This window comes from Mauremys mutica, chromosome 2, assembly GCF_020497125.1.
Source record: "Mauremys mutica isolate MM-2020 ecotype Southern chromosome 2, ASM2049712v1, whole genome shotgun sequence".
In the NCBI taxonomy this organism is placed as follows: domain Eukaryota; kingdom Metazoa; phylum Chordata; order Testudines; family Geoemydidae; genus Mauremys; species Mauremys mutica.
In genome coordinates, this window is record NC_059073.1 from 218896652 (window position 1) to 218920776 (window position 24125).

General features: G+C 42.5%; 1 protein-coding gene across 3 annotated transcripts in view; it reads left to right on the top strand.

The window, feature by feature from the left end:
- Window positions 1-1910: 1910 nt before the first annotated feature.
- Window positions 1911-24125, top strand: part of TRIM71 (tripartite motif containing 71) — an 86106-nt gene continuing 63891 nt past the window's right edge. Inside the window, exons 1-2 of one of the 3 annotated variants that reach the window (XM_045003055.1) lie at window positions 1911-2171; window positions 8082-10554. In XM_045003055.1, the coding sequence (XP_044858990.1) occupies window positions 9670-10554 (885 nt within the window). In that variant the 5' untranslated portion in view covers window positions 1911-2171; window positions 8082-9669. Of the gene's footprint in view, window positions 2172-8009; window positions 10555-24125 lie in introns of all 3 variants that reach the window. The other 2 variants (XM_045003056.1, XM_045003054.1) reach the window with 2 other exon arrangements.

Sequence of the window (24125 nt, forward strand, 5' to 3'; positions counted from 1 at the left end):
CACGCCAGCAGATAGCCTTTCCTTTCAAAGGAAAAATAAATTTATGTTCTTCTTTGTAAATGGTGTAATCAATCAGTTATAGTTTCCCAAGATTGAAACTTGCAGCTGTGACCAGATAGCTGATGTCCTGGATCAGTAGCTGTAAAGTTTGCTTGAATGGGGAAGCACTGTCTTTCTTTAATGTTTTTGCACCTGAAATCTATACCTACAGCCCCCTACATTTTCAGAAAGTTTCCCTTTGTTTTTTCAAATAGCCTAGTTATACCTCCCATGCCAGGCCCAATCAAGGTGTTTCAGAATAGGAATATGGAATTATTTTATACCACTATTCCTGTTTGCATTTCTGTACACAGAAATTAAAAACACAAGAAACAGATGTTTAATATCTTCCCTAAGAACAAGTGTATACATAGGTGCTTAAAACCTGGGCCAAATCATTCACTTCAAGGGAGCTACACCAATTTACACCCACTGAGGATCTGGACCTTATGTTTTGGAAATCATACATGCCATCCTCTGAGGCATGCAAAAAGAGTTTTGTACTGTACATGAGTAATATGATTCCTTTTGAAATACCTCTGTCATAAAGGGAAACCATGCTGCCCACTCAGGAAAAGTAGTATTGAGGGGACACTGCCTGAGCAGGATTGCCTTGCAACATGGCTCCTTTGGAACCAAACTGTCAGGGAACTGAATCAGGGGCCAGGAGGAGGACTGACAGTCAGGGCCTCTACACAGATCATCCTGTATCTCCAGAAAACCTCTGGAGATCCCTGGGACTCAGGGGTGGAACCCCTTGCATCTTACATGGGTGTAAATACCTCACCCCATTCCCTCCCCAAACAGAAGAATCTGGAGGAAACTCTACAAGACTAACCTTGCAAAAACTTCTCTGTCCCCTTTTTCTACAGGAGCCTGATACTATAAGATTACACTGGAAGACTTCTGAGAAACTTCAGCTAACGCAATATGTGGCTCTCTGTTTATTAAGCAGTATTTCACTTAATGAGCATGTTACATTTATGTGCACTAGACTGCACTGGCTTCCAGTTAGTTTCCAGTTGAAGATTAAGGTGTTGTTTTTGACCTATAAATCTTTAAATGCTTTTGGACCTGATTATCTCAGAGACTATACCTCTAAGAGTATATCTTTGCTGCAGAGTTAATTTAGCTCACTCTATATTCAAGTTACTCCTCTCAAGTTGGCCTACCTCAAATGTAAGCAGCCAGACTGTGAAATAACTAGGTGTGGAAGGATAATTGAAATGTAGAACTTATTAAAATTTGATTTAAGGACATTTACTTTGTATATTTTGATATGTGATGCTGACAACTTGTGTTTTAATGGTTATAAAGCTTTCCCTCTTTGAATCAACATCTACTTTTATTAAATAATTGTCTAACTCTCCCCTCATGATTTCTGCAACTGTGAAAATTTAAATAGATAAAATAAAAATGACATACAATCCAATTTTGTGCAACTGAAAATCTAAATTGATAAAAATTGAAACAAATACTTGAAAATAAATATAGACATGTCAAAATTATTTTAAAAAAATCAAATTCTGTCAAGCCTAGAAATGACACTCAGGTTGCTACATCCACACTCACCCCTTCTAGAGGCACATCCCAGGATTGTTAGCACAGCAGTAAGCTGATCTGCACTGAATTCTTTCACAGTGCATTATGGGAGAATTAGTCTGGGCACACTGGGGTGGGAGGGAACAGTGGGAAGGCTTTGGAGGAGTAGCAGCACTTAGTAGAACTAGTCTGGATTCACATTGTGGTGTGTGGATATGTCGGCAGCTGATAAGTTGTATTAACTCACTGCTTTAGCCCGTAGCCCCTGATTGGACAGCCAGCTTGAGTTTAAAGCACCACCACACTCAAGTTAAGGATTTGTGTGTGTGAATAGGAGATGAGTTAGTGGCAACATTTGAGTTATAACTTGAGTTAACTGTGCAATGAAAGCAATCCCTAAGTGGGATACCATAGCAGTTGCAATCTCCTGGAGTGCTTCAGTTGATAGCCACCTCTGATCCCCTCCCCCTACCCCATGCACTTTAAACAGCAGGGGGCTGGCAGCAATACATTTTCAATTATAAGCCCTCAGTGCTGGAACCTGCTCTCACCTGCTGCCTGCCAAGAGCCTGGATTTCTTGACTTTCATGGTATGTTACAAGGCCTATCTTTTCTCCAAGCCTTTTCTTTAAGTGAACTGAAATGTGGGTTGATTGACATAGAGGGAGAGATCTTATTTGGGGTGACTATGATGTTTGTTGAGTGATATGAAGGGGGCAAAGTTTATTTGGGATGGGCTTGGAAACTTTTAAATATTAATCTAGTGGCATTTTTGTATGCATTTTATAAATTGTGAATGGCATCTAGTCAGTGGGACTGTGAGCAGTTGGTATCTGAAAACCAGGCCACTTATTTAGGAATCTAGATCTTAATTTAGCCATACTTATATTTAGGCACCCAAATTTGAAAACTGTGGTGGATTAAGTGATTTTCCCAAGGCAAATCATTGGTAGGTCCAGGATTAGAATTTAAGGAGTTCCCCAGCTCCGAGCTTTGAGCATAATTTGGAGAGGTAATGGCTACAGTGCAGTCACCTGGGATTAAAGCCGGTGCAGGTGTTCAATTTAACAGGATGCGCAGTTTGATCACAGATACATAGTAAGTATTAGAGAGGTTGTATAAGAGGAAATTGTGACAACAGAAATGCACTCAGTGTTAGAGATATCTGGGAACAGAGGGGATAGAAGTCCTTGTGAAATTAAATCACAATACATTCTCAGCACTGGATGGCACTCATTTGACAGTTCTGAGGGACTTTCTGAAGCATTAAAAAAAATCTGTATTTTCTCTCTCTCTCCCAGATTGTGTGTGTCCCCACCACACACACAGTAGTAGCAGAGCTGGAGGGTGGCCAATGTTGTTTTCATGTTTGAAAAAGGTGCCCTAGGTGATGCAGAAATTACAGCCCAGTGAGCCCTTTAGAACACACACAAATGCAGGCTGTTCACTTGCAGGAGACAGGAAACTGAGATTCTTCTCATTAAATTCCCTACGTGTTCTTAAGGGGAGCAAAGTTTTACTCTCCATGGAAGTGAGGAGAGGGAAGATTAATCACTAAAGCCAGTTGATTTTAAGGGACAAAGACATCAATTACCTGGATGAAGGCCCTGTGTCTCTGGACTGGCCCCTCTCTGCCAAGTCAGTATGACTTGTACAGGGGCCATTCTGAAACAGACTCCCTGCTGGCCCCTGAAGGGTGCACAGGGGGAAGGTGGATATGCTAACTTACCCTCCACAAAAGTGCCATAGACTTGGTGTGGGGGGAAGGCTCTGCCTCTCCAGCCATCCCTCTTTCCCAGCTTGCAGCCTAGCTCTTTCCCACAAACAGATCCCAAAGCCCACTAAATCCACCATAGAGTCTTGGATAAATCATGCTGAGTAGACAGTTCCTGCAGATTCAGGAGAATTATGTTATGTAGGCAGCACTTGCCATTTATGTGCCCCCTAAGTCAGGATCCACTGGAGCTTATAAAGGTAACTGGAAAGTATTTAGGGAAGTATCGCAGAGAAATATAGAGAAAGTTGGAGTTATTACTGTACTTGCTCATGGATGGATATGTAGCTGAGCAAGAATCAGTGTACAGATGGGGAAATCTTGTACTTTCTTAGCTGACACAGTAAACTTGGAATCTGGAGTCACTTTAGCAGTTGTGAGGATCAAGCCAGAAAGAGCTCAAACCAGAATTGGTTTTGCTGGATTTAGATGGTGCAGCTGGGACTATCAGTTGTTCAAATGGTGTGCAAGCCAAGCAGAGACCAGATACTTTTCATGATATTGTGCACTGTATCCACTGCAACCATACGCTTGCTATTTTGGATCTCAAAAATATTATCCCTGTTTAGAGTTAATTTTGAAATATGGTGTCAAATTTTATTATTTAAATCCCAAAAGATGATGCCAACTTTGAGCTCTTGCTGAGGCCTTTGGAAACAGATAATTTGGATTTAACCACTAAATATATTTGGTTGTTATAGCATTGAAGGAAATGATAAAAAGCTATGATTTGTCTGTCACTTATTTGTAATACAGTGAGTCAGGGGCATTCTTAAGGAGATCAAGACAGGCAGGTTTGTGGGCACATTGTGTTTCATGATGGACTTATTCACCAGGAGAGGATCTCCTAGAAGCTAGAAACTATTATACTAGAACTCAAAGCAGTGAAAGGCAAGCCTGCCTTTTATGTCTACAATCTTATCTCCAGGGATAGATAATATGAAGGGGTAAACATTTCTGGGTCTTTGGAGGTAGAGAAGCAAAAAACAAAAACAAAACCAAAAATCAGTATGCTTGTAGATGTATAGAGATCAGATTCCCCAGGCTACAGCAATTACCATTCACATGGTTTCAGTGCTTTGACTCTATATACTGTCTTGTTGCTAAAATAAGAATTGGTCCAGTATGGCAGTGTACAAATTGACAATCAGCTGGACTGCTTTACATAGGTGTTGAAGGAGGAGGAAAAGGAGAGCTCCCTATATCAGTGGTTGCCTCTAAAATTACAGTTAAATGCCACCAAATCCACAACAAATTACAGTGCACATTCATGTTTACAAAAGCTTTTAACCAGCAGGTAATCTGCCTTTCAGGATGTATTAGAATACAATAATAATTGTCCTGTAACATGGCAGTGTTAGAACATGGGCTTTCCATGATGACATTAATCAAAACAAGTCTCCGCATATATTGACAAAAGCATACTCCAAGATGTGATGCAGATTCTAGTGAATAGCTCAAGTGCAGTTGCTTCCCAGCCCCATCGTGCTATTCTCCACCGGTTTGAAGAGGGAACGGAACAGAACATTCATAGACACAGTTATGATGAGCACGGGGGGGACAGCACAAATGGAGTACTAGACAAGTGCTATTGTCCATTCAGTTGGAAATCTATATCTGACATTAACTCTAATATTGTTTAGGTATTAGAATTTGTACTTTAATTCAAAATAAATTATTACATAGTTTCAATTCTAACTCATGGTCTCAGACTAGTATTGGTAATGATGTTTTAATTTATACTTAAGTCAGGACAAAATAAAATTTAAGACCAAGTGTGAGTCAAACACATTAAAAAGAAAAAAAAGCGGGGGGGGGGAAACACTGGCACAATAGTCTAAAAGAGAATTAGCAGAATGCAGAGAAACATCTTTAGACAAACAGAGAAGCATCAATATTTCATTTTAGCTTACAGAAGAGAATGAGGCTGTGGCCTGAAAATTAGGACAATTTTCATAAGCAAATTTTAATTACCTGCCCATGAAAAAATTAATAGAAAAATTTTTCCAATCCTGTTTTCTACCCATGAAAGTGGAGGTTCTTAAGCTGCAGCCATCACCTTTAGACTATTACATCCCCTTTTGCAAGATGAGGGTTTTAGTGAACAGTAGATGATTTAACACATTAGGGAGAGGAAGTGTTTTTTAACGTAACAAAATGTTGCTGATTCAAAAATGTAGGGGCAAGCATGTTCAGCAGAAAAATCCATTAAGCTATTAACTGTGCAGTTACAGATAGATGAGGTGTATATGAATGATCAGTTAGCTAATACTGGAGTGTGGATCTCACCACTTTTAGAACTAAATGCAAAACTAAGTTTAGCTTTACTTCAATATTTTTTGTACTCAAAATAAAAACCCACCCTTAATCAAAACAAGTAACTTGCTCTGATCTTTAAAGGGTGAGGGGGAGATACAATTTCAATTTAAAAAAAATTGTAGATGTTCAGCTCTGAAGGTGATGATTGTAGCATAAGAAACACTGTAGATAGCTAATTGTTTACAGCAGTTTAACAGCTCTGTTGCTGAAACAGGAAGAAACAGTGTGCTGTAAGGCTTAGAAGGTTTAGCACAAATGCAGTGGATCTTGTAAGTGTTGAGGAGTTTACAGAATGTGTGTGTAACACCGGGACCCTATTAAAGGCACTTGGAGCATGGAGGGGCAAAATTCTTTGTTCAAGTTTGTTAGCTGAAAAAGCCAAATAGTGTCAATGTGCAAAGCATGGGTGAAAGCTGTACATGGAAATAGTCCACCTTGGAAATTCTGTCTGATTAGATGACTATTTCTGAATGAAGAAGCTGACAAGATCCACTGAGGAAGCTGGTGGAAGCTCTTATCTGAGCAACCAAGTGACCATGTTAGCAAGTGTTAGCTGTTTGGTGAGCCAGTGCACCTTGCAGTATGAATCAGTCAACTAGCTCTACATTAAACAGAACAAGCTCCCTAGTAGTAGAGTCCTCTGGTGGTCCAGTAGACCTAAACTTGTTCAAATTTTGGGGGAGACAACTGACTTTCAGATAACAGAATTCTGGTCAACCAGACTTCAGATAACAGAGGTTTGACTGTGGCACAATGATTTTGTAATCTCCTCTGGTCAAGCCTGTAGTGTGTTTAACCTGTACACAATTGATAGCTCAATATTTTTCCTTTTATTCCTTTGGGTGAAACAAAACAAACAAACAACAAAATGGATGTCTTCTGCAGTATTAACTCAACCACATTGGACATTTGTATATGTAGTATAAATGTATATAGCATCAGGAAGTCCTTTATAAATAGGTCCTTTATAAATATGACAAATCCCTGCTCTGAAGATATTACAATCTAGGGCCATGATCCTGTACTGCAGTGTAAACATTTGTGCCTATACATAGATTAATGCATGTGAGCAGTCCCATTGACTTTACAGCCCATTCCCATAGTCTGATCTGTATGTGTGGACTTTTATGTTCTCAGGGAGTCCCACTCTTGTCAATGCGACTGTGCAAGAGAAAGGGTCCTCATTTTGCAAATCTCTTTGCAGCATCTAGGACCATACAGAGTAAAGCCCCTGTTCTCCAAATACTTAAACATGTGCTTACTTCTTGGCACAAAAGGAAAGCATGTGCATAATATTTGCAGGACAGAGCGAAAAGAGGAGGGAGAATGATCTACAATCTGTTTACCCTGTTTTTCTTTTTCCTATTTTGCTAATTTATTTTATTAGCTTTTGCCTTTTAGCTGTTTGTTTCATACCCTGTTTATGTCATGATTTGACTGTTTCAGCACTTTCTTAATATTTTCATTTATATATTTGTACCCTTTTTGGCTTTGTAGCTCATTTCTAACTCTAACCGTACCTCATTTTCATTTTTTTAAATCTCGTCAGTATTTTGTCTCCCTTATTATTTGTAAAACATCATGTATCTTTTCATGTATGGTGCATTAAGCACACCATATATACAGAGGACAAGCAATGTAGCTGAGTTAACAGTGAAGCAGCAACTTCAACTCTTGGAATTTCCTGCCTTTTGAGAGCTTGGTTAAAACACTAAACCTTTAATTTTTTTTTGGGTGCAATCTTCATATTACATTAAGGCTAGTTTTGTGTATTTACTTATCTTCTTAAAGAGCTCTTAAATACTAATCCTAGAATCCTTTCACCCACCCCTTACATTTTGATACAGGATTCCTTGTTGTTTTAATTTTAAACTGGACCACAGGTATGGGGTTTAGTCAATAAATAGTTGTCCAGGACATAACAAAAGGGGTTATTTAAACGGAGTGATTTAAGGCTTTGAACTATATTTTAATTAGATGTTTTCAAAATGTAATCAAAGTTGTATAATTGTTCTCTCCATAGCTTTTAATATCAAGTCGCTCCTTCTTTACAATTGAGAATCACATGATTACACGTATAAAAGACAAAAAGTAAAATAATCACAATTAGTACATATAAACGTATCTCGCAGTTATAGGACTAATTAATATAAAGACGGACAGACAAAGCATTAGAAGCCTTAAAATAATATAAGCAGCCCTCGCAGTCTTAAAAAGCCGAATTACTAGAAGATTCAGGAATCCACGGCTGCTAGGGAAAGAGGCAGTCCAGAAAAGCCAGCACTAGTAAGAGGGTTAATGTTTCCTGTTTGCCTTTAAACCCCCCTCCCCCTAGCCACCCCCTCAGAGCTCAGGCGGAAGTGAGTTCGCTCCTTTGGAGATTAAAAGGATTCCGAACTCTGATCAGTTTCAATAACAGGCGTCCAGAGAGAGGGAAAAGGAGAAGGCGCGTACCCAGAGCACGAGCTGCCCAGAGCCCCTGCAAAAGCCATGCTCTCAAACTCAACCTGAGGAGAAAGCAACCACCCCAAGCCCCACCGCGACAAAGAGGGGAAGGGGAGAAGCCACCCATTTCCCCCCCCCCCCTTCCCCGTGCGATGGCTCTGCTGGAATCCAACATTATCTGTATCACTTGGGATTCTGCTGCTGCTGAGTGAGTAATTGCTATTGCTGCCGCTGTTGCTAATTCAAACCTGGTGCCAATTGCTAGTGGATTTGGTTGTGCAAATTGCGGGGGAAGCGCTTTTTTTTTTACTTTTGTTTCTTAATATAACACTACACGAAGAGGCGAGATGACAAAGGAAATGTGATCCCAGTCGTTGCAGAGGCTCAGGCGAGCGAGCGAGAACCGGAGAGGACGAGGGGGGTGAGCGTGGGACTCTCGGATAGCATTGCACAGCGGCTCCAATTTGTGCAAGCGAATATAATACACCCCCCATGAATAATTCAGGGCGGCCGGCGGGGACCTGCCGCTGCTACTCTACCCGGCAGCTACTGCTGCTGCTACAGCGTGTGCGAACCACCCCGAGCCTGCCCGGGCTGCGCGTCTAGAGGGGAGACCGCGTGCTGGAGCGAGCGGGTCTGGGGCTGACCCCGAGCGGGAGAGGAGCCAGCCCAGGAGGGCGTGTGGGCAGCAGCTCAGAGCGATCCGGGGCTGGGGAGAACCGAAGCGACTTGCTGCAGTGCTGGGTGTCTCTCTTTATTGCATCCCGCCAGCCTGAGTGTCTCCCGGGGGGGGTCCGGCACCAACACCGCCCTCCATCCCCATCCCCCAGTCATGCGGTGGTGGAGCAGGCGTCGGCGGGGGAGGACTGGAGCCGGAGGAGTCTGCTTGGCCACTGTGTTTCAGTGTCTCTGCCTCTCCTAGAGCTGGACTGAGCCGCCAAAGGGGGAAAACAATAACAAATTTTTTTTCTCCCCACCCCCACGAGAGGAGCTAACTTGGAAGCCCTTTGCCTCGCCGCCCAGCAGCCCCTCGGGGTCAGAGGGGGGCTTGCCCCGCAGACCCCCCGGCGCTATTCTCCTGCTGCTGAGGAAATCGGAGCCGAACCTCCCGCAGCGCTAGGTCCAGTTCACACTGGATTGGGGAGGGGGGAGGTTACAGGAGTGGCGCCCATGCACTTGAAGAAGAGCAGAGTCACCAACCACGTTGTAGAAGTGCCGACCCCAGGGGGAACCAGGCAGACTCTGTGTCAGCCAGTGACTAGTTTTGGGGAATCGATACAATTTGTCCAATGCCGACCAGGATCGGAAGCTAAGTACGGGTAGGGAAGGCAGACTCCATTGGCCAGCAGCGAACGGGACAACCGCACCCAGCGCTCCCCACCTCTTCTCGGGGGCGAGGCGCTCCAAGGATCCGGCTCCCTGCAGCCACCGACTAATAATCGATGCCAAGCGACTTGCAACCCGGCTTCTCCATGAGTCCCTGCTGCTGAGGCGCTTGCACCCCGCGGCTCGTGCCCCCACCCCACCCCCGGCAGCCAGGCCGCTTGCAAATGGCTTCGTTTCCCGAGGCGGACTTCCAGCTATGCCCGCTGTGCAAGGAAATGTGCGGCTCGCCGGCTCCCATCTCCTCCAACTCCTCCACCTCCTCCTCCTCCTCGCAGACCTCCAACTCCTCCTCGGCGGGGGGCTCGTCCTGCGCCCCGTCCCGCCGCCTGCACGTCCTGCCCTGCCTGCACGCCTTCTGCCGCCAGTGCCTGGAGGCGCAGCGCCAGCACCCGGGCGCGGGGGACGCGCTCAAGCTGCGCTGCCCCATCTGCGACCAGAAGGTGGTGATCTCGGAGCCCTCGGGCATGGACGCGCTGCCCTCCTCCAACTTCCTCCTCAGCAACCTGCTGGACGTGGTGGTGGTGGCGGCCGCCGCCGCCGAGGAGCAGAAGAACAACGGCCGGGGAGGGGGAGGCGGCGGCGGCAGCAACAACCGGCACCACCACCCCCGCCCGCAGCAGCAGCAGCACCGCGCGGCCGGCAGCGGCTCGTCCCCCGCCGCCGCCGCCTCTGCGGCCGCCCCGTCCCCGTCCTCCTCCGGCGGGGGCGGCTCGGCCTCGCTGCTGCTCCGGCGGCCGCACAGCCGGCAGGGCGAGCCCCGCTGCAGCTCCTGCGACGAGGGCAACGCGGCCAGCTCGCGCTGCCTGGACTGCCAGGAGCACCTGTGCGACAACTGCGTGCGGGCGCACCAGCGCGTCCGCCTCACCAAGGACCACTTCATCGAGCGCTTCGGCGGGGCGCCGGGCGCCAGCAGCGCCGCCGCTGCCGCCGCCGCCCCCGGGCCGGCCGCCCAGCTCGCCCTCGGCCAGCCCTACCCCGCCGCGCCCTACAGCATCCTCGCCTCCGTCTTCCCGGACCGGGCCAGCTACTGCCAGCACCACGACGACGAGGTGAGCCCCGCCCGCGCCCCCCACCCCTCCCTCCCCTCCGGGCGGCTCCGGCCCCTCTCTGGCAGCGCTGGGCTGGAGCCCGCGGGATTTCACTCCCTCGGGGCTGCCCCGTCCCCCTCCCGCGTCCCTGCTCTCGTGGAGCTGTCCGAGCTCACCCGGCTGAGCCGCCTTAGAACCGCCCCCCCTCTCAGGGGAACGCCGGGCTCAAGTGTGCGCCGGCCGCCTGCGCCGAGCTGCCCGCTCGCCCTTCTGCCTGGGGCCCCTTCCCCCAGCTCTCCCCGCTGGGTGCCATGGAGTCCCACCCTGAGCCCTGCTGGGGCTCCAGGTTCCCTCCGCCTGCACCCGGACAGGGCAGCCGGCTGCTACTTTGCCTGGACTCTGTTCGCACCGGCCAGCGGGTCCCCTTGATTCCTTTCCCTTCGGCTGGCTAGCCCTGTTAGCCCGTGGAAACCCAGCCGGGACTGTTCAAGGGGGCTGGGCGGGAGCTGGTTAGAGGGGCTTCATTTCCCCACCAGAAACAGTGTCACAACAAAGCGTCTCTCGTGTAACGCTGGCTACGGTAAACTGGGAGAGGAGATGTGCTTGTTCTGAACGCAATTCCGAATGGGCCTGAAAGCCGGATGAGCCTTAAGTTCTTCCTCAGAAACGTGTTTACTGGTGGGCAGGGGGAATGGGCTGGTTTGCTTTAGACTGTCCTGTATGGGAGGCTTCCCGTCTCAACTGCACCCTCCTGCCTTAATCAAAGGGCGGGGAAGAGAGGAATTCTAAACCTTCTTCCACTTCCATTTGGTTTCACTTGGAGATGGGCTCATTGTTTCTAGTCCCCATGAGTGTGGTTTCATTTTTTTTTTGGTTCGATTTGTTTAAGAGCACTATCTATAAACTTTTATTGTTTCATTGGCTCCGAACTGCTACAAGACCCACCAATGTTCTTTTAACAGTTCACTTGGTATTGTAAATATAAATATTTCAGAGGAAGAAGTATTGACTTTAGGGATCTAACATCTATTTTTGCTAACCTAAAAGTAGGTGAAAGTTGTCATTGGGTCCCATTGCTTACTTCAAAAGATGGTGTTGCATTTTTTAAATTTTTGTTTTTGTGGTGGGGAAATTAGTACACATAGGCAAGGAGTATGATTGTGACTCTGAGACCTTCTGGTCAGACTTGTGAGATGGGGAATGTGTATAGCTTTTTTAAAATATGCAGTGTTGTAGCCCTGTGGGTCCCAGGATATTAGAGACACAAGGTGAGTGAGAGAGTTTTTTATTGGGCCAACTTCTGTTGGTCTCTCTCACCCACCTTGTCTCATTTACTTTTTTGTGGAGGAGAGGGGTGGTTGGGGATGAGGTGTGTGGAGAATGTATCCTTTCCACAGCACAGACTGCTTTTATAGGCTTAAATGGTTTGGGTAATGGATTTCCCCTAGAACTTGAAAATGCATATAGTGAAATTAGAAACAGGGTCTTAGTCTCTGAATCTCAAGTTTATAGCTGATCAAAATTTTAGAATACATGGTAAGCTGGCTTGAAGGGATGGGGAATCATACACTTTTTTTCCCCCAAAAGTTTAAAAACCAAATAGCATGTAGAACTGCATTTTTAAAGATCTGGAGAGATTTGTAGGAATGCAGAGAATATTTAGATAGTCAAATTTACTGTATTTAACTCCAGGAGTAAGATTCCTTACTGTCAAGACTGAACACCATCAAAATGGATACTTAACAGTAAAGATGACAGACTTGTCTACAAGATATTGATATTGATGTTAGCAAGACTATGAATACTCCACTGTAGAAGCAGAAAACCATTAAAAGGTATTGGGAGAAGTGAATGTGATGTAGCAGGAAAAACAAACTTTCAAAGGAAGTAATCAGTTTTGGCAAATGTATTCATACTTGTCTACATACTCCTAGTTAAGATTATAGCCATATCTTTATAATAGGAGTTTGATATTACCAAACTCTTGCTTAATCTAGTCTAATCTTTTTTTTAAATAATCTCCTTGTATTATAATTATTTTTGGTGGCTATATTTTCTTTCTTAAAGGCGTTAGTTGAAGGCAAACATTTTCAACATACAACTGAAATGTCTATGCCTGTTCTAAAATAGTAGCAATGTGTCAGCTTGGACTGACTTAATTTAAAAATGGAAAATGGCACTCCTCTCTTTTCCTTAGCGTGATGCCTCAGTGGAATTTTCCATTAACTTCATTGTTCAGGATGATTTACTCCCTTCTAGTTATTTTTTTGTTGATTCTGTACTACTTTTGGAGATAAGATCCCTGCCTGAAGACTGAATGAGTGCAGAAAAATTCCATGGACGCTGCTGAATAAATATCTTTTCAATTGGTTGAAAAACTGGATGTGTTAGGAAGTGTTAGTTCTATTTAGTAGGGACAGCTAGGCTACTAGAGTTTATGCCAATGCAATTCTAACTGATTTATTCTCTAGTTCCAGTTTTTTTTTAAATAAAGTTGTCAGAGGAGCAAAGAACAGAACATTTAAATTGAATACAATGAGTGTTTTTAAAAAGGCATGTTTTGGAGAAGGGGGAGGGCCAATGAGAGGAAATGCAAAAATCTCCTCATTAGCACTTGGACCTCCTGTAGTGCTTGCAAAATTCCTCTCTGCCTACTAGTGGATGTCCTAAATAACTATCAGTGTAAAATCCAGAATGGGGTAGCTGATGATTACCCTTTGAAACAATACTTGTTCAGCGTTAAGGGCCAGATAATTTCCTTCATTTTAAAAATTGGCCCATAGTGCTTTAGTTTAGACCAGACTTATTGGTAGTGTGATAACTGTAGTGAAATTCATTCACTCTTTTAAGTGTTCTTAAAGTTCTTTGTCACAATTTCCTACCAAAGCACAACCACATGCAGTAAGACTATGAGAAGAGTGGTTTTACAGCTTCCAAAGTGAGTGCTCCATACTCTCCAGGAACAAGCTACGGGCAGTTCAGGAGCTCGAGCTCCCACTTGGTTAAATTCCAAGGGAGGAGTAAGCCATCTTGCATTCGTCTTATTTTTATTTTAGATGTATGTCCTTTTCTACATAAAAACGTTTTCTGGGGTACTTTTTAAAAATTTATTACATGAGCAATGGACCTCCTCCTGTGGTGATCTTCCTCTTTTATAAAACTTCACTCTGACTTCTTTGTAAAATGTCAGATGTTTTATTTACATTACAGCTTCGAATGTAGGAATATGGATCTATGAAATTAGTAATATATTTGTAGCATTTCATTATTGAACAACTAATTGATTAGCTAGATGGTGTGGTGGTATATTAACTGGTGTACACGTGGTTTCTGATAAATGAATAATTAGAACTTTGAAAATACTAAGACCGTCTTATGGTTGAAACCTCGTAATCATTCTACAGAAACATAACTGACCAAGAACTAAAAATATATGGTAGCAGAACTATACTGCATGGGGAAGAGTGGCTGAGAAATGGTGAGAATTGTCATGTTAACAAAATGCATTGTTAAATAAGGGTTTTTACTTTTGGTAGCCTCTAATGGCAAAACAGCCTTCGGAGGCCACTTTTTAAACAATCCACTAAAAAGAAAATATTCATTCAGATAGCTAATGATGTAAGTGACAAAAGTCAGGAAACTCCAAAGGAAGGCTAGAGTGGCAGTCTCATCTTGGAATCTTCTTGCTCTAACAGTGGTTTTAAAACAAACAATACACATGCATTAGAGTTAGGATAGAGGTGAGTATTATGGATAGTTACATCTTCTTCAGTTTCAGAATTGAAGTACCCAGGTTCCTTTTGACTGGAAGTTAGTTACAAGATCAACATAGTCATTCAGCCTTTTACTGTAGATACGTGAAGTTTCTTGTGGTCTGTTTGGGAGGGTCTCCTTAGATAAGTTGGGTTTTGTTCTGCTCTGTGCTGTTGGTGCACAGAAGACTACACAGCTGTGTTGTGTACTATGACTATTTCTATACAGTTATTGATAGGGCCCTACCAAATTTATGGCCATGGAAAATGCATCATGGACTGTGAAATCTGGTCTTGTGTTTTTTTTACCTTATAGTATACAGATTTCACGGGGGAGACCAGTGTTTCTCAAATTGGGGGACCTCACCCAAAAGGGCATTGCAGGGGGATTACAAGGTTATTTTTATTTTATTTTTGGGGGGGGGGGGCGGGGAGTATTGCCACCTGTACTTCTGTGCTGCCTTCAGAGCTGGGCAGCTAGAGGGTGGTAGCTGCTGACTGAGGTCCCAGCACTGCAGGCAGCAGCACAGAAGTAAGGGTGACAATATCATACCATGTCATTCTTATTTCTGCGCTGCTGCGCTCTGCTCTGAAGGCAGCGCCGCCGCTAGCAGCAGCACAGAAGTAAGGGTAGCAGTACTGCAACACCCCCCCCCCCCCCGCAAACACTTGTGACCACCACACCATTCCCCTTGCGTCAGGACCCCATCAATTACAACACCATGAAATTTCAGATTTAAATAGCTGAAATTATTAAATTTACTATTTTTAAAATCCTGTGATCGTGAAATTGACCAAAATGGACTGAATTTTGGTAGAGCTCTAGTTATTGACAATTCAATGAGACTTTATGGCAACACTGAAAATTGTTTAGAGCTCCATTTTCTTTAATGTTTTAATGTGATGTAATTAAGAAAAATGAAGCAAACTGGGCTTTAATCTTGTTTACATAGACTATTTCTGTTCAGGACTAAGGGTGTGTCTAGACATGAAGTTAAGCCAAATTAACTACAGGTGTGAATTTAAAGTGCATCAAATCCCTGTGTGAATGCACTCATTAAAAGTAAAGTGGCCTTTGTTTAGCTTAATTCACAGGTGAACTAAAACCACTTTCTTTCAGAATAAAGTGTTCACATAGGGGCTTAATGTGCTTTGCTTTGAAAAGTGCCTTGAGATTTGTGGCTGAAAGGTGCTATGTAAAAACCCAATATTAAGCAAAATTTAGTGTCTGGGTTTGTTGACAATATCAAATTTTGAAGAATTTCTTAACTATAGTAGTTTTGGGCATTATTATAATTCTAAGCGCTGCACCCAGATGCATCCTTATTAAATATGGCTCTACTTCAAGAAGTAACTTTTAACAATGCATTGTGGGGTTCAGTGTTTGGGTCCCAATGATCACTATCAAGTGAGCCCAGCTGATATTCCTTAGTTGGCCTGCTATTTAAGAGACCTTTTACATTTTTTTTCCCCCACATAATTGACAGTTGTTAAAGTTCTTCACCTCAGATCAGAATCTTGGCTATGCTTCAGCTCTCCATTGTCTCCTAGGATTTGCAGAGGGCTAACTAAATTGTCACTTAAACCATTCTCATGAAGCACAAAATTGAAGTGGTAACCACACCTCACTCTTAAGAGTATCTACACCAGGGTTGTTTTTGTTTCATGCACAATTTTTAATCACTACTACCATGCGTTCAGTGGTGTTGCTGGTAAGGATAGGCGGGTTAGTGTAGACAATACCATCAATTGCCAGGAGCCATCTACATTAGTGTCCCCATTATTACTGGCTTTGTTGCTCTCTGTGGCTCAGCTCCATCTGAAAATGGGTCTGGGAGAGAGAGGGGGAAGCCCAGTGTAGTCAAGGTCTTTGCAGTGTTGGCTCTTTGATCACAGGTGCCTTAAGTAGTGTTTAAAAAAAATAGCAATATGATTATTACTCAGAAAAATTCATTTTTCTTTTGTTTATCAGAAGATCCTATTTTAAATTTGCAATGGAACCCGCCCCCCCTTACTTTCTGTAGTCTATCATGTTTTCCCTTATTTTAAGACTCTTTTCCCCCAATGTTTCCACATGGGAAGTTACTCCAAATTAACTAAAGATATGACTTTTAAGCACATTTAAACCCTTGTGTGAACACTTTCTTTCAGAAGAAAGTGGTGTTTTTTTTTAAATTCACCCCTGGAGTTCATTCGGCTCGTCTTCTCATGTAGACATGTCCTTAATCCTGAACAGAAATATTTTACATAACACGATTGTAATCCACTAGGGGCAAATTTTTGTTTGTTTGCTCAATACGTACTTTAATATAGAAGAATACTAAACCAGGATACTGTAGGCTATTCTCTCTCCTCCCAGTGCACATGTTTAGAGCAGTGCTAACCCTCTTCATTTTACAAGTGTAGAAGTAAATATCTTCGGTCGCCCACTTTTGTAACATAATGCACAAATTTTACTTGTTGCAGAATAGTGCTCTGATATTACTATGAAAGAATCCTCTGTGTCTGAGGATTAGATGGATATGTATTGGACTGCTGTGTTGCTTGCTGATTCTTCCAGAAGTTTCTCTGCTCCCAAACTTTTCATATCTATCATACAGTGACTTCAAATGAATCTTTTGTGTTTTAAACATCAGAGGGGTAGCTGTGTTAGTCTTTAAGATGCCACCGGACTCCTCATTGTTTTTGTGGATACAGACTAACAGATTTATTTGGGCATAAGCTTTTTGTGGGTAAAAATCCTACTTCTTCAGATGCATGCTCCTCATTGTTTTTGTTTTAAACGTGTAACTTTTCCTCTTTCATGCTTCATCACACTGAGATTCTTACTTTTTACTAGTAAAATGGTTTTTTTTTTGTTTTGTTTTTTTTTTTAAAAACAAACCATGACCAGTTTGCTTTCCTTGTTATGGTAGCAAGCACCATATAGTCTTTGTCCAAACATTCCTACAGTAATGCTCAGCATTTTTGGCTAAACAAACTGGAAATCTTATTATTCTGGTGTCAGTAAATTCTGATATCACTACTTTATTTGCCTAATCAAGCATGACTTCAGACAGTTTCCACTGAAACAAAACTTGAAGAAACTGTCCCTGAAACTGTTTCGATAAGTGTGTTTTTGTGTGTGTGGGTGGCTGTGTGTGTTTGTGGGTTTTTTTTTGTTTGTTTTAAAAGACCGAGTCTGTCTCTTTTAGAAGCTGGCAACACTGGCTAGAAATTGTATGCAGACTAAACTACAAATTGCGAGTATGTAATAGATTACACAAAAAACACAGTGAAGATATGCATATTGTGTGCATGTACAAGTCACTCATTGGTGTATATTGAAATTTTTGCTTCTCTGGCAATGCTTAAATTCTGCAGTTCTCAAGAGATCAAAAATCATGCGTCAGCCCCCCTTGTTCCCCCCCCCCAAATTATGCTTTATTTTGTTAAAGAAAATTATATTGTGGGTTTTTTAGTCTCTTGAATTTTTAAAAAATTCTGTTGGGTGTATGTGAGAGAGTTAGTGTTGCTCTTCTCCCAAGTGTATTAGGAAAGGTGGCTTTTATTTTATTGTATTTTTTTTTTTTTTGGCCCTGCTGCAGGAGCTCTCATCCCCACATCTGCCCATTCCCTGACCAGCAATTCATCGTGTCCGCCATTCTCTCTCAGTTCAGCCCCCAGCCTCATCGCTCCTCCTCTTAGGGTTCTTTGGGTGCAGAAGGGGAGGAGGAGAGGCACTGTCCGGTCCATGTTTCTCCAAGTAGGGGAATAGGGAGTGGAGCTGTGCTGAGCTGCTGGTTTGTTCTCCCAAGAGGGAGCAAAGAATGAGCAATGGGGAGAGACTGCCAGCTTCCAGCAGGGCTGAATTTTGTGGAGAGATCAACTCCTGCACCCTCTGAAATTCTGTTGCTTGCAAGAGTTGGCAACGCTACATATTTACCACACTCATCAAAACCGATTGCTTGCAGTACAAATCCTACGCTAGATGGACAATGCATGGTGACATCAAGACTGATGCGTACATGTGTAAGATGTAAGGGACCATCTACTATCTGGGCTTCAGTATGGCATGAGTATGCAAGCTATTTTTAATACAATGTTAATTATTTAGAATCTTTGTTTTTTAAAAAAATCTCAATGTATTTGTAAAATGTTTTTAAATATTTGACTTTTTATAGATTTGATCAGTTATACAATGACAAATCCATATGTTTAAAATACAATTAATGTAATCATAACTGCAAGTAGCTAGGTGTAATTTTATTATTCTTGTTTCCCTGGGCCCTCCCACAGCTCCCTTTCTCCTGCTGCCATGACCCTCTGCTCCTTACATAGGGATGAAGGCAGGGCAGTGGCAAGGACAGGTCTGGTCCTCCACAGGGTCTCTTGCCCACAGCTGTGCACCCCTGTTTTCAAACTAACTCTGAAAATCACAGGAGCAAAGGAGCTTTTTGCATCTTCACAAGAGCTCCTGCTGCAGGCTCCAAAACTGTGTGACTCATAATTAATTTGCAAGAGTTGGCAACATTAATATCAACACTGAACTCCTGTCTGATTCAGTACTGTTTAACATTAAAACCTGTGAGTTCAGATGCCTTTCTTACAATTGTTTTTCTTCTCTTCAAAAGAGAAATGAAGAGATGTCAGAACTGTGGATTTTGTGGGGGTTAGGTTTCTTTTGCTGTAGCAGTTAGATCTTATATTGCATTACAGCAGAGGTAGCAACCTATGACACGTGTGCCGAATCCGGTACATGAGCTGATTTTCAGTGATTTCATGCTGCCCGGGTCCTGGCCACCAGTCTGGGGGGCTCTGCATTTTAATTTAATTGAAGTTTCTTGAAAATTAAAAAAAAACGTATTTTACATACAATAGTTTAGTTATATATTATAGACTTATAGAAAGAGATCTTCTAAAAACGTTAAAATGTATTACTGGCATGCGAAACCTTAAATTAGAGTGAATAAATGAAGACTCGGCACACCGCTTCTGAAAGGTTGCTGACCCCTGCGTTACAGTTTACCTTTTTAAAGGTTGTTTTCATACACAACTAGAAAACTCAAATGTATCTGCATCTGCTACATTAACAGCTTAACACCTTTTAAAATTGTGCCAGCTGGTTGTGTGGCGTAACTTGGGCTCCCCCTAGGACATACTACAACCAGATAGCTTATGTTAAACTATGCCTATACTAGGTGCTAAGTTGTTTCAAATTTAACTTGAGTTAAATAAATTTTAAAAACACTTTTTTCCCCTAGCCTACATAATGTCAAGAGTGTATGATCTTCAAATGGCTTGCTATGTTGCTGTTATGTAGGCTTGGCAGTATTCAATTTTTCTATTTTTTATTATTTTGATGGATAATAGAGGCTTATTCTTAAGCAATTTAAAAAAAATCTCTTAAATTCACAGTTGCAGGAAATTGTGGAGGGGGCAGACAATTTAATGATACATTGAGATTCAAAAAGTTAAAGCTTCATACATCCATTATAATGCAAATTGTCACATCACATGACAAAATTTACAAAGTAAATATCCTAAACTCAACAAATCATACCTGTTTTACTAGTAATTCACTGGTCCATTTCGAACCAGCCTAATTCAAAAGTCTATATCACTGGATTTTGACTAAGTTCTGAAGCAGCATTTTTTGGTCTACATTTCTGTTTATTATCAGTTTGTGTGTACAGTGAAATTGATGAGTACCAATTAAAAATATGTAATCCTTCCAAGCCTACTGTTACTGCTTTCCTACCAGATCCATTGCTTATCTCTTTTCAAAAATAATGCACACACATGCTGATAAACTGCAGGAACTGTTGCAGGGTTTGTTTGTTTTTTCACCCCTGCTCTTGAATATGCAAAGAAACTGTGTCTTGGGATTTTTGCCTAGGGTGGCAGGCTGATGCAGGTAGACTTTTTTACCCCTTCTATTTAGTTCTTAGTTTTCTACTATCTAACACTATTCAAGTTAATATAGCTACAAAGTTTAACATTCCCCCCCCGAAAGTAGCTTTAAAAATAAATATATATTTAACACCCCATCACCCAAGCAATCTTTAGAATATGCTGCACTAGAGAACCACTTATTTGTCTCTGAAACATAAATTATGACTACATAATACAACTTACTATCGTGTCAAGGGACCCGGTAACATTGTTTTCTTACAGTATGATTCGTTTAGTAGTATGGATGGATTATGAGTAGCCATTGGACTAGTCAGTATTGGTCTCTGTCATGGGACAAGCTTAATATTAATCTTCTGTGATCTTGATCCATGTCATGTCCGGTAACTGGGTGCAGGGTGTCAAGATAAAGACCTTCTAGCACTTCTGTGTTGCAACTTTTACATGGTACTGGAAGTAAACTATATGCTTACAAATAATAGAGCAAATGAAGCCACCTGACTCTCTCACTGTGGAAGGGAACTTGTTAGAGCTAGTATATATCGAATTTTAATATGCTCATTGCTAGGGCCCTACCAAATTCACAGCCATGAAAAACATGTGACGGACCGTGAAATCTGGTCTTTTTGTGTGCTTTATACTATACAGATTTCACGGGGGAGACCACAGTTTTTTCAAATTGGTGGTCCTGACACACAAGGGAGTTGCAGGGGCATCACAAAGTTATTTTAGGGGGATTGTGGTATTGCCACCCTTCCTTCTGCACTGCCTTCAAAACTGGGGGTGGAGAGCGGTGACTGTTGGCTGGGTGACCAGCTATGAAGGCAGTGCCATGCCAGCAGCAACTCAGACGTAAGGGTGGCAATACCATACCATGTCACCCTTACTTTTGCGCTGCTGCTTTTAGAGCTGGAGGGCCATAGAGTGGTGACTGAGGGCCCAGCCTTGCAGGCAGCAGTGCAGAAGTAAGGGTGGCAATACCATACTATGCCATCCTTACTTCTGTGCTGCTGCTGGCGGCGGCTCTGCCTTCAGAGCTGGGCTCCCGGCCAGCTGCTGCTGCTCTCCGTCTGCCCAGCTCTGAAGGCAGTGCTGCTTCCAGCAGCAGTGCAGAAGTAAGGGTAGCATTACCACAACTCTGTTCTCGCCCCCCCCCCTTCCAAATAACCTTGTGAACCCCACCACAACTCCTTTTTGGGTCAGGATCCCTACAACTACAGCACCATGAAATTTCAGATTTAGATATCTGAAATAATGAAATTCATGAATTTTAAAATCTTATGACCGTGAAATTGACCAAACAGAGCCGTGAATTTGGTGGTGCCCCTACTCATCACAGTAACTACAGGAAACCATGCAAAATAATTATTGAAACCATGAGATCCTTGAAACTGCCTTAGTCCAAGGTTGGCACCAATCTAATTTTTAAATAGGAATGATTACAAGTGTCTTAATACTTGACTATTTTTGCTTTCCTTTGTAGAAAGTGTGACCTTCAATGGCTTTGCCACATGGGCAAAAAGGTGGTGGCTATTGACAAACCTTCAATAAGAAGCAGCAGAATATATCTACTTTGTTAGAAATTCAGGTCATCTGTCCTGATCTCCATCTTAGATGCTCCTGTGTGCACTTGTATGAATTGTCCGTATTTAGTTTGTGGTGGGTTTTCTTTCTCCTGACTCATAATCTACTGGTTTCCTTTCTAGGGACTGTACAGAGATTCTTAAGGTATTTCTACACTGCAATTAGACACCTGCGGCAGGCCCTTGCCAGCTGACTCAGGCTCATGGAAGTCGGGCTGTGAGGCTCTTTAATTGCAGTGTAGACATCTGGATTCAGGCTGGAGCCCAGATTCTAGGACCTTTCGAAGTGGGAGGGCCCCTGAGCTTGGGCTGCAGCCTGAGACCAGAAGCCTACACTGCAAACAGACAGCCCTGCAGTCTGAGTCATCTGGCATGGGCCAGCCACAGGTTTTTTTTTTTATTGCAGTGTAGACATACTCTCAGTAGAGAGAGGTGCTGATGAATGGCTGCAGGCAAGCTCATTTGCTTGGCGAAGGCTTCACTCAGGTCTCTTAGGTGTTGTCATTATCTACTAAAATGAGTAATATTTTCATCTTCAAACTATCCATTACAGGGCTTACTTTAGGAGTGATGAAGTCGGTCTTCCCTCGCCATACATGCCAAACAGCAGGGTGTAGTGACTTTGAGTCAGATTTTTCAAATATATTTAGGTGACTAAAGATATGGATACGTGCCTAGTGGGACTTTTAAGAAGTGCCTAACGCCAATCTGAGTTACGCTTGTAGGTGCTTCTGAAAATCCCATCTGCCTCTTTAGGCACCTAAAATGCCTTTGAAAATCTGGCCATTTGTTCCTGAAATGGTAAGTAGTCTGAAATGAAATTTCAGTCAGCAGAACATGTAAAAAAAGATGAGTGAAAAATTCTTGAGTTGAGAATCTTTAGATGAGGCTTAGATGAGGAAAAACTATTAATCTCACTGGAGAAAGAATTCATCTACCTTCCTTCCTTGTGGGCAGAGATGACTTGAAATCTTTTGGAGGTTGAACTCCTAGTTCCCTATTCTAGCAACCATTGGCAACAATCAGCCACCCACTGCTGCCCCTCACAGATTATCTGTCAGTCTGAAAAAAGTTAAAGAACATTGGCTGTATGTCTGATAAAATGCTTAGCAGTCAGATAATTACTGGTGCTGACATTTTATATTGTCATCATTCGACTTCAGAGTTAAAATGAATGGGAGTAGGTCAGGACTGAAACAATATTCCAAGAGGTAATTTGTAGACGTGAGCAGATGGGATAGCAGCAGTCAGAGTCGGAAAGTTATGTTCTTGGGCTAGAAAGCTTAATTTTGTAAATGAGAGCTTCCGATGAGACAGATTCTGCTTACTATTCTGTGGCAGGATAATTACAATGAACATAGACTCATTGCCCATCTTGGTATGGGCCTTGTGGCATTGGCTGCATATTGGTGAGTTCAGCATGTGCAACCTAAATAATACTTTGTGGTTGGCCACTTAAATTTGTAGCGACATGCTGTACACAAGGGTTTGGACTGGTTCCAAAGACTTTTCTTACACTTATCTGTTCTTTCATCATTGTGTCATGTCCATGATGGCCAGTGATGTGAGATGTGTCAGAGATTGCTCACAATATATACTGGTATTCTGACTTTACGTTCCTTGATAAAGCCACACTGAGAGTTGTAGATCTTTTTGGTGTAAGAAAGGGGGAATCGTGTGTGTATGTGTATATATAATAAAATAAGCTTAATGTTGCCATCAAAATGAAAAATGTATTACACTTTGAACTAGGCTTAAACAATTAGACTAATGAATATCCTTGTTTTCATATCACAATTCTGTTCATTAATCATGCATGTGGCAGGGTAATTGCATACTGCATTGTATTAAATGGACCCTTCTGTTTGTTATAGTCTGTTTGATTTGGAGGTCATTCAGGGTGTCAAAACTGCTTTCTAGCTTTATTTCATTACAAATGTGATTCCAGCTGTTGCTTCAAGCCCATACTTATACAGAGCAACACAGCTAGGACCAAGACCTAAGACATAGTAAACAATAAATTTCTTGAGACCCTACATTTAATTCTGGCATCTCCAAATCAAATACAGTTACTCACGAAAAGCTTCATTTTGTAATAACTAGTGTCCATGCTTAAATCTATAGTGTAACCCTTTGATTGCGTCTTTTCCAAACTGAAAAGTCCTAGAAAAGAGGAGACTAGGGGGGATATGATAAAGGTATATAAAATCATGAGTGGTGTGGAGAAAGTGAATAAGGAAAAGTTATTTACTTGTTCCCATAATATAAGAACTAGGGGCCACCAAATGAAATTAATAGGCAGCAGGTTTAAAACAAATAAAAGGAAGTTCTTCGCACAACACACAATCAGCCTCTGGAACTCCTT